This window comes from Capricornis sumatraensis, chromosome 15 (assembly GCF_032405125.1).
Source record: "Capricornis sumatraensis isolate serow.1 chromosome 15, serow.2, whole genome shotgun sequence".
In the NCBI taxonomy this organism is placed as follows: Eukaryota; Metazoa; Chordata; class Mammalia; order Artiodactyla; family Bovidae; genus Capricornis; species Capricornis sumatraensis.
In genome coordinates, this window is record NC_091083.1 from 62,451,747 (window position 1) to 62,461,715 (window position 9,969).

Genomic DNA, 9,969 nt, shown 5'->3' on the forward strand with positions numbered 1-9,969 from the left:
GACAGCAAAAAAAAAAAAAAAAAAAGCTCCATGCCTACCCTTTTCAAGTTTCACTAAGACGTGAAATAAATATGCAAAATAAAGCTTCCATACCTTAAAAGGAATATGTCATTTCAAAGAGTCTCCTCCTTGAAGAGTTAACTTTCAAAGTTTTTTTTTTTAAAGAAAAAACATAAAGTCATCAGCAGGCTTTGTTTCTACAAGTTTCGTAAACCCGAAGGGCCCCTTTGAACAAGGGGTTTTAAAGTGTTACAAATGCCACCTATTAACCAGTTGCTAGGTGGACAGAATCCTTGCCTCCTATTTATCGGAATGCAGGACGAGGCTGAAGAAACTTAAATACTTTCACCTCAACACTAAAAGCTATTGTTGATCTGAATCCCATCAATTTGACCTTTCAACAGCTGAGTGAATGTGAGTTTTTGTTAGCCCGGGGATTTATTCAAAACGTTCGAAAACTTGTAGCACCACTTCCAGAGTAAGGAAGAATGGGGTTCCAAAAAAATAAAACATAAGCTTAATGAGTAAAGAACCAGCACTTCCAACATCTTGTCCAGAGTTAAGGAGACGCTTCAGCACTCCCTAAATACTAGGAAATCCAGGAGGGCACGTGAAGAGCTGGAAATCAACGGAGGCCTTTTTTCATGGGAAGGTGGGTAACAACCCTGCCCCCCAGGTAAGCGGGGTGCCCAGTCTGTCCTGGTCGAGATGATCTGGGAGTCCTTTTCCTTCCGAACTCTTCGGCCCTTGGTTCCCCACCCCCTCGTTTTACTTCCTGTGCTTCTCCAATTTCTCCAGGGTTTTGCTAGAATCGGCTGGACTCTGGTCTCCGGGATTCATGTAGGATTTGTCTATGACTATCAGGGCCTCTTTTATGTAGTTCTGCACAGCAGACACTGCGGCACAGATGGCCTGGCTGCCAAACCCGTGGGTAATCAGGCTGAAATGAGACAAGCAGTTCTGAATGTTGGTCTCCAGGACCGGGGTGGGCCGGTTGTTCCCGTTGGGAGTTCGATCTTGATTGAGGAGATCTGTGAATTCTTTACACACTTGCCTGTGAAGACAGTCAACGCACACCGTTGAGCTTGAGCTCAGCCTTGGCCCGAAACAGATAAAGAGCACCAAGACTAAACTACCGTGGGGGGGACACCTGGAGGCAAAGAGAATCTGGGGCTGACCAGCCCAATAGGCTTTTAATTAACACCAATAGCCTAAGCTGCTGCACTCCGCACCTATTCCGTTCAAAGCCATGAACTAAACTCCTTTAGCACTATCTTATTTAATCTTCCCAGCAATTAAGGTCACCAGGACTAGTAAAGAGGCGGAGTCAGAATTCCAGCCCAGGAAGAGTTGAGTTTTTTTCTCTGATGTAGTCTGGTTCCTACAAAACAATTCTGTCAAGAACTGGGAATTTATTTCCCCGAAATTCACTCTGTGATACAGGCTGGTTCATCGGCTCTTTTCTGCCCTATTTCCTACTTGACTGGTTCTGCTTCATTTACCATGATTCTAAAATCAATTTACTGTTGGTTTCGATGAGAAACCCCTCAGCTGCATTAAGTTGTTTTTGAGACATTTAATTTGCCTATGACTCCTATACATTCAACTGGGTCATTACATTCAACTGGGTCGTTTTAAAACACAAAAGAGACTTCCCGGGTGGTCCAGTGGTTAAGACTCCCACTGCAAGGGACACGGGGTTCCATCCCTGGTTGGGGAAGTAAAATCCCGCATGCCACGTGGTATAGCCAAAATAATTAAAATTGAAAAACATCTTGTTATCAGGAAGCAGAAGGCACATCAATGCTGCTGGATGTGACAAAATAGTTTCTAACACATTTTTGTAAGACATGCAAGTAAGATAAATGAGTAAGCTTAACTATTTTGAGCTAAATAACTTAAGCAGCTCAGAAACATTCATTGTGAGCCATACTCTCACTGTTCTTAGTCTTCTAAATCCTACCCAAAAGTTACCCTATTTGACTGTACCTTTACACTCCTTGACATTCCTTTTGCTCAACGCCCTAACTTATTTAAGGAGCATTTCTTTCTTGAGCACCAGGGGCTGTGCTGACCTCTGGGCCTCAAGGTCAGAGCATCAGGGCATCAAATTCTCAAGTTTGGATACTTACTGTGCAGCCAGCAGCATGTTCTTCCTAGTTGCTATCTCATTCCGCCCTCCAAGATGAGGTCTGGTTAAATACTCAGCCACAGATTTACTAGGAAATTCTGCTTCACAGACATAGGCAAAGTCCCGAGCCAAATGAACTGCCTCACCTAGAATAATAGGCAATAGTAACAGACTTTAGGATGGCTATGGTCACCACGGCAAACTAGCCCTTCTCCCCTTTCCCAGCACTATCAGTCTGTTCAACCCTGAATATTCATCGGAACAACTGATGCTGAAGCGCCAATACCTTGGCCACCTGATGCAAAGAGCCAACTTACTGGAAAAGACCCTGATGCCGGGAAAGATTGAGGGCATGAGAAGGGGGCAACAGAGGATGAGATGGTTGAATGGTGTTTGAGCAAACTCCAGGAGATAGTGTGAAGGACAGGGAAGCCTGGTGTGCTGTAGCCCATGGGGTCGCCAAGGAGTTGGATACAACTTAGAGACTGAACAACAATCAGTCTAGCGGTCATTCTGTATTCTAAAATGAAATCATACACGGGGGCAACAATCCAGCTGGTAAGGAGAACTTCCTGGGTGCTTTCAGTGGGTACTCTTCCCTAGGAATAGAGGGTGAAATCATATAACGTCAGGAGGGAAAAACTGAAATTTTTAACTGTTCTTGACCAGTGTAACCCAGTCCTCTGCCCAACCTGAGCATCTCACGGAGACACTCTGTCTCCATGTTTTCTCTGTGTCGTCGTGCCGAAGTCAGAAAATTTAAGGGAGGTGAGCATGTTTGTCAAAGAAGCAAACTGGGACAAAATCTTTGTTTTTAAATGAGGGCGCCCCACTGCTGGTTGAGCTAAGTCTCTAGACTGTTTCTTTTAAAAGGGGGACTTCATTGGCAGTCCAGTGGTCAAGCCTCCACGCTTCCAACGCAATGGGGGCACAAGTTTGATCACTGGTCAGGGAACTAAGACATGCCTCACGATGTGAACAACAAAAAAAAAAGGCGGGGGGAGGAGTGTATCCTACTAGAAACGTCAGGAGCTCTACCTGCCAACCTGGCTTTGGGGGCGGACAGTGAGAAAACCAAGCGGTATGGTAAGGTGGTGGTGGTGATCTCCCACCCGAGGAACCCACTGAAGTGTCTGATTCCAAGATGTGGGGCTGTCAGGGCTTTACAAAATCCCAGATGGTGGCACCCCCACTATCTCCACTTCCCTCAGAATCTGAGATCCATTGTTCACTTTCTCATTCAAGCACCCCTGCCTGGCTGGTAAGGAAACCTTGGGGAGCCACATTTATGTTTCACACACGCAGAGCCCACCATTCTCCATGCAGGACAGCTGGTCCCCAAGAGCATCTAACAGGCAGCTCCTTTCTCCTGGCCCTGACCTCCAAAGACAACTCATAAAAAGGTAGACCCAGGCCCTGCCAAGTCTCTTTTAGCACCGCGGTGGCACCATGTAAACCAGGGAAAGAAAATGTTCAAAAGATTGCCTGGCTGCCAGGAGACCACCCCTCACTGGCTCCCCGGGCCCCCAGCGCCCCGCTGATTGGACGAGGTGCTGGCGATAAGCCTCTCCGTGCTCCTCTGCGCGCAGTAACAACCAGCTTGTTTTGTTTTTTAAAATAATTATTTCACTTTTCCCTCTCCCCCTTTGTAAAGGCCGTATTGCATTCTTGGCTACTTTCCAGGTTAGTGGGTGTAAGCCCATTCAAGAAACTGAAATATCACATCCTAACTATCTTAGCATTGGAGAGGGGGACCCATCTGTGGGCCCCATCAGGTTTTTTCCCCCCTATTACTTTTTTTGATGGGGAAATTAACAAAGGAGTTGTGAATTGGACCAGTTTCACTGTATACAAGGGCTTTTCTCTTCATTTACCATAATCCCAATAGCCCACAGCTACAAAAACTAGAAACGGTATTTTTACCCAAAGGAACCAGCTTTAAAACAAGAAAATAAAACAACGAAAAAACATGTACCAAATCATTTCATCCTTCAGAAACTGGTTCATCTGATAGGAAATTTAACAGTGATTTTCTGGGGTTAACATTTGATTAAATGACTGTGAGTCACTGTATGAACACATGGCAAATCACTTCTTGCATCCCTCTCTCTACTTGTGACTAAGAGTTGTTTTTAAGCTTTTCTTTCGAGAAATATTAAAAGACACAACAGCACCAACTACAAATACCACAAAACAAAAAAAAACCTCCACTGACCTTCCACGAGAGACGTCAGCAGGGTGACGTGAGCCGCTTTCCGTCTCCCAGCTGGAAGATTCAACCCAATCTTGTCCAACTTCTCCCGCAAGGACCGGCCACCATTTTTAGACTTGGCTCTAAGCAAAAAAAAAAAAAAAACTTCTCTCAAGAAACCACTTTAAAATGCTGAAATGCCTAACCTGCTGCCATCAAAACAGAAATCTGTCAAAGACCTTCAACATTATACGGTTCCTAATCAAGTGATGCAGGGAGTCCTTATCTCCCTAAAATTAAAAATCTTTCTGAGCATCACCAGCATTTTTGTTCTTTAATCACAGAACACTGCAAGTTGTACTGGAGCAGATAAATTTTCACTTGTAGAAACTGCAGCGGCACCCCCCCCACCACACACACACACACACAAACAAAAACTACTCCCCTGGGGAGAATCAGACCCATGAAGCTCCTCTACCCTAAATACAGATGCTACCACTTCATACATGGAATCAAATTCCAACCAAATGAGAATTTATTAGCATTATTTTAGCACTTTTTTCTACACTTGGCACTTTCGGCACTTTCTAAAAGAGATGAAATGTACTAAGCCGTCCCCCTCCCCCCAGCCGATTAGAATTCAGTGTTAGGTATAAAAGTTACATAAACGTTAAAAATACCTCCCTGGTGCTTTTTTATTTTTCATCCCCCACCACCTATCCAATGACCATGCCACACAACGTGTCCCCATGTACCTTCTGAGAACACCTCCCAGTAATGAGGCATTTAAGCACTCAGGCGGGGACAGCCGCCTCTGGACTTCAGCAACTGTCACTTTGTATTTAGATGTAGAGCTGAGGAGGGACAGTCTTCCAGGGACTGAGCAGAAGACCTCGCTGGGATTCATCACAGCCCCCACCAACTCCTTCTGACAAGGGAGACTCAGGGGGTTCTTGGTCATGGAAATAGGACCTGTGAATGAAGATCAGAAGTGGCAGTCCCAAGCAAGAGACCTTTTCAAATCACTCACCAAAAGTGAAGGAGCCCTTCAACAGTAACATTGTGTGTTGGGCTATAAACTGCAAACAGATTTTTATTTTTTTTGAGCCGTATTCCTTAAGATAATCAAATCTGAAATTCACAAGTTAACACCTTGGGAAATTAATTAGTCAAAATCTGGGTTTGCATTTTCTAGCCACTATTATAATCTGATTAATTAGAACATTTGTTTTCAAAAGACTGCTTCTTAACTAAATGATGATTTTCCCCCTATCATTCAAGGAATATCCAAAATTGCAGGACATATTCCAATCGTTTCCTAAAATCTTTCAATGCAACTGATCACAGCAAAGTTTTAAATACAAATAAATCTGTTCTAAGTTTACTGGGAAATTCAGTTTATTTTATAAGGGTTTTTGTTTTTTTAATTTTTCCCAGTTGATTTCAAACAGTTTAACCTCAAGTTACAGGTCATAACTACCCTTGATTTAGGATGACTGTCTTTCCCAGCAAAACCAAACTGGTAATCTTGGCTAGATGTAACTTAATGTTATGAGCCACTCACTCACCAAATAATCCCATTTTCCAAAAACCCCCTCCCACCTCATGCCAGCCTAAAACCAACAGATCACCCAGCCCCATGCATTTTAAAGCTGTAAGTTTTGTAGGCCAAACTGCTTCCCACCATCTTCTTACAGATCAGAATGAAGGCCCTTTACCTTGTATTTAAACACAGGAATAAAATCACAGCAACCCATTCAACTACTAAAATTGTCACAGGACCAAACACTCCGCTAATTTTCCAAATTAAATCACAGGCTTAACTCACTCTGGAGTTCTTTCTGGAGCATTGTACAAACACTCTCAAATCCAAGAAGTGACACTTCCCAAGGGAAAAAAATTATCAAGCGACAAAACCAGAGATTGAGAGGCAGTATCTGAGAGCATCTTTTCCCATTTAGATCTTCAATGCCCTCTCTCTCCTCACTCCTAAAACCGGTCACTCCCTCCACCACGAATGTCCCAAGTCATATCTCAAAGGCTCCACCTTGCCAACAAATCAATAACTTCACAGCGCCCTTAAGAACCAGAACAGGGTAGGGTGTGTGGGCCAGAGGAAGACAAGGACTGTGGCTCATTGCGTACCTTTGCGAATAACTGTCTGATCATGCAGAAGTAGGTGCTGGTCGTCCACATTCTGAGGGAGAAATGACAAAGTTTCCTTTAAGTTCGGGGAGAGCCTGGCCGGGGGACCGGGGGGCCGGGGCCGGGGTGGAGGGTAAGAGGAGACAGGCAGTGGGACGCACAGGTCCGGGCCGGAGCCGGCAGAGCCGAGGCGCTCACCTGCACCTCCTCCATCTGGTGTGCCATGTCGTGGAGCCCCAGGTTCTCGGCCAGGCCCGCGGCGTCCAGGGCGTGAGAGTGGGGCAGTAGCAGGTCCGAGCGTCGGTAGGCCTCCCTGCGTGCGCTCACGGCGCCGCCGTCCAGTCCAGAGAGATGGGGCAACAGGCCGGCCGGGCGCCCGTGGTGCGAGGGCAGGCCGGCCCCCTCCTGGTTCTGGCGCCCGGGCCAGGCCTGCTGCTGGCTGCCGGTGGGAGCGGGCTGGTGCAAGGGATTGATGGCAGCGGCGTACGCCTCTCCAAGGTGCGAGTAGGGGTCGGCCGACTGAGAGTAAGCCAGCTGCTGGTAGGGAGGCGGAAAGTAGGGGGGCGGCTGGTATTCGGCGACTCCCGTATGGGAGAGGGGCGGCGCGGGGCTGTAGAGATGCTGCCCGGCGGAGGAGAGGTGAGGCAGGCGCGGGTTCCCATTGCTGCTCGCGTCGTGGCGATCCTGGGGCAGAGAAACCGAGACCCGGTTAGGACGAAACCCCGCTCCTGCGAGCTGAGTGCGGCCGCCGCTCCGGGCCTCTTGCGCCCGGGGACCCACTGCTCCCGCCCAGCCCGACCCCGCGGGGCCCAGCCCGACCCCGCGGGGCCCTGCCCGACCCCGCGGGGCCCTGCCCTCGAGCCAAAAGGCCTCTGGGGAAGCAACGTGCCCCGGGGGAGCTTCGTTGTCAACCGCGAGTCTGCAAAAGGAAAACTGGAGAAAAGACCTGGGGGAAGGTGCCTCCGGGGCCCGGCGGCGAAGGTCTGGGCGCTCTGTCGCCCGAGGCAATCGGGGGCTCCCAGTCCGCATCCCAGGTCTTGGGGCGGGAGAAGCTGACGCAAGAATCCTGGGAGAAGGTCTGCACGCTGCGCAGAGCGCGATCGCCCACAAGTCCGCACATGCCAGAGTTGTCCGCAAAAGTGGGGAAGAGGCGCGCGCGGATAATGCGCGCCGCGCAGGAAATGCGCTTTTTCCCCGCCCCAGGGACCCTCCCTTCCACGCCCTCAGGACAAAGACCTCCGGGCGAGAGACCCTCCCTAGCCGGGCCGGCCGCCCAGCGCCGCCCCAGGGATTCAGGATGGAACCCGCTGGAGCCAGGCGTGCGCTCCCGGGCTACCGATATGAGACCACGGCGAAGTGAGACCGTCCTGCCCGACCATCGTCAGTCTCCCCATCAATCGGGCACACAGGGAGGAGGAAGGACCCCGAAAATTGGGCAGCCTTGCCTGTACATGTTCCCTGGCCCCAGGGCTGTCCGACTTAATTCTGAAAGGACGTGTCGCCATGTGTCCCCGGGTCACAGGGGTAGCGGGAGCGGGGGCTGGGGGACCCGGAGAGACAGGATGCCGTCGCCCCCTAGCGGAAGTGTCCGGGCCTGCAAACTGGAGCGGCCCCTCGAGGCGCCCCGGGCGCACGGCTCTCGCGCGTCCCCGCAGCCACCGTTCGCCTTTCTCCCGGGGCCCAGGCGCACGCCTCGCGCCGCCTGCGTCTTCTTCCTCTTCCCGCTCGCCGCCTCCCTCCCTCCCACTCTCCGAAACTCTAGCTCAACCTGTCCGACAGGATGGAGCACTCCCGAGCGCTTACGGCCCCATCTGGCCTCAGCGCGGCCCCCCTCCCCAGCCCCCACTTCTCTCGAAAGCCAAACTTCTGCTGTTTTCTTGTCTCCCCGAGCGGGTAGCGGAGCAGGTGACAAGCCCGCCTCGGAGGAGACTCCGCAAAGGTGTCGCCGGCAGGCCGCCTCTTCTAACGCCTTTGGACGGAGGTTTCGTGCGTAAAAGACACCTCTAAAGAGTTGTAGACCCGGCGCTCTTCCGAGAAAACGGGAAGAAGGGCTGTTTTGCTTCGCATGAAACCGGCCGGTAAGCTTTGTGGGTAGGATCTGCCACTCTCTTTCCAGGCCCCGTTCCCGAGGCTGGATATTTAGGGAAAGGCCCGATTCGGGAAGGGGACCCCGGAGAAACGCACGATAGGGGGTGTCCGGAGAAGCGGACTCTGTCCCGTCGAAGGGCGAGCGGTGGGTGCCTGCTTGCTGCTCCTGCGCCCTCGCCCCCGACCTCGGTCCAGTGGCCCCCGCCTCCCGGACTGTCCTTGTGGGGCCGGGCTGCGCCCCTGTGCCCAGCTCACCTCGCAGTCCTCTTCATACTTAACGTTATCGGTTATTTTCCACAACATGGCGTCCGGCGTCCCCCAAAACAATCGCCAGTTAAATCCAGGCTCCCCCCACCCCCCGAGCGGTAAATCCAAAATTGGGGTCACGGTGGCCAGGCGTCTGCCGCCGCCCCCGCCGCGCGGGCCTAGCTGTCCGGGTCACTGGGCGCGCATCGGCGGCTCCGCAATTGTAGATGCTGCCGCCACGGGTGTGAAGACCGCTGCAGGGGACCCGGGAAGCCGCGCCCGCACTGTGTGTCCCGACGATAGCCGGGGGATCGGGGAGCCTTAATGAGAAAGAAATTATCATAACTCCTCCCCGGGGGCCGGCGCGAAGGCCCGGCGCCGGGCGGGGCGGCCCCCAGCCAGTCCCAGCCTAGCTCCGCCCCGCACCCTGGCCGGGCGCCGCGCGGAGACCCACGCTGCGTGGGGCTAGGAGCAGAGTCTAGTGGAAGGTACCTCGCTGACGGCCGCAAGCCTGAGGCCAGGGTCCCCCATCACGCCTGCCATCAGTCACCCTCAGCACGCACACACCTGAAACGGGCAGAGCTGGGAACAGAGATCCAAATCCAAGAACCCCCCACCAACACCCCCTTTCACCTAGGCCGCCGTTCCCCATCCTCCGAAAGACGCCGTCATGGGGAGTTAGAGACCCCGATTTAGGGGACGTCTCAAGACTTGAGCTCCCCTCATCTCCTAAAACGTCCTGACCACCCACTCCAGGGAGACAAGGTTTACAGTGGGGTCATGCTGCGGGAGACCCAACCCCTCCGCGAGAAGACCCCTCCCCCGCACGACGTGGGCACAGTGCTCTTGGGTTTCTCCGAGGGGACGGGGTGGGAAGGCCTTCTGGGGAGTCCGCCCCAAGCGCCGCCGAGCGGGCGGGCCTCTCCACCGGCCCCGAAGTGTAGGACAACTTCTTCGTGCCGCCATCGCCCGAAGCTCCGTCTCCACGGCTGGGTTGCGGACGGGAGGGAGGTGGGGGCACCCGCGGGCCCTCGCCCAGCCTTGCCCTGCCCTGCCCTGCTCAGCGCCAGCTCGGCAGTTTCCTCCGACGGGCCAGGCACTCGGAAGCCTCAGCTTAACAGAGAAACGAGGTGCGGGGCTGAATACAACCCTAGTGTCACAGGTAGAG

General features: G+C 52.1%; 1 protein-coding gene across 1 annotated transcript; it reads right to left on the bottom strand.

The window, feature by feature from the left end:
* Nucleotides 1–768: 768 nt before the first annotated feature.
* On the bottom strand, nt 769–8,858 carry TFAP2C (transcription factor AP-2 gamma). The gene is made up of 7 exons (XM_068987581.1): nt 8,811–8,858; nt 6,666–7,151; nt 6,468–6,519; nt 5,078–5,294; nt 4,347–4,465; nt 2,133–2,277; nt 769–1,054 (listed from the first exon to the last, which is right to left on the bottom strand). The coding sequence occupies exons 1-7, from the start codon at nt 8,856–8,858 to the stop codon at nt 769–771; spliced, it is 1,353 nt and encodes a 450-aa protein (XP_068843682.1).
* Between the last annotated feature and the right edge of the window lie 1,111 nt (nt 8,859–9,969).

Bases quoted from the DNA above. Each gene is read 5' to 3' on its own strand.
- TFAP2C (XM_068987581.1), bottom strand. From the start codon at position 8,858: ATGTTGTGGAAAATAACCGATAACGTTAAGTATGAAGAGGACTGCGAG. The intron at 5,295-6,467 runs GTACGCAATGAG...CTTCATTCACAG, and splicing joins TCAGACAGTTATTCGCAAAG to GTCCTATTTCCATGACCAAG. The intron at 1,055-2,132 runs GTAAGTATCCAA...CTGTCTTCACAG, and splicing joins AACATGCTGCTGGCTGCACA to GCAAGTGTGTAAAGAATTCA.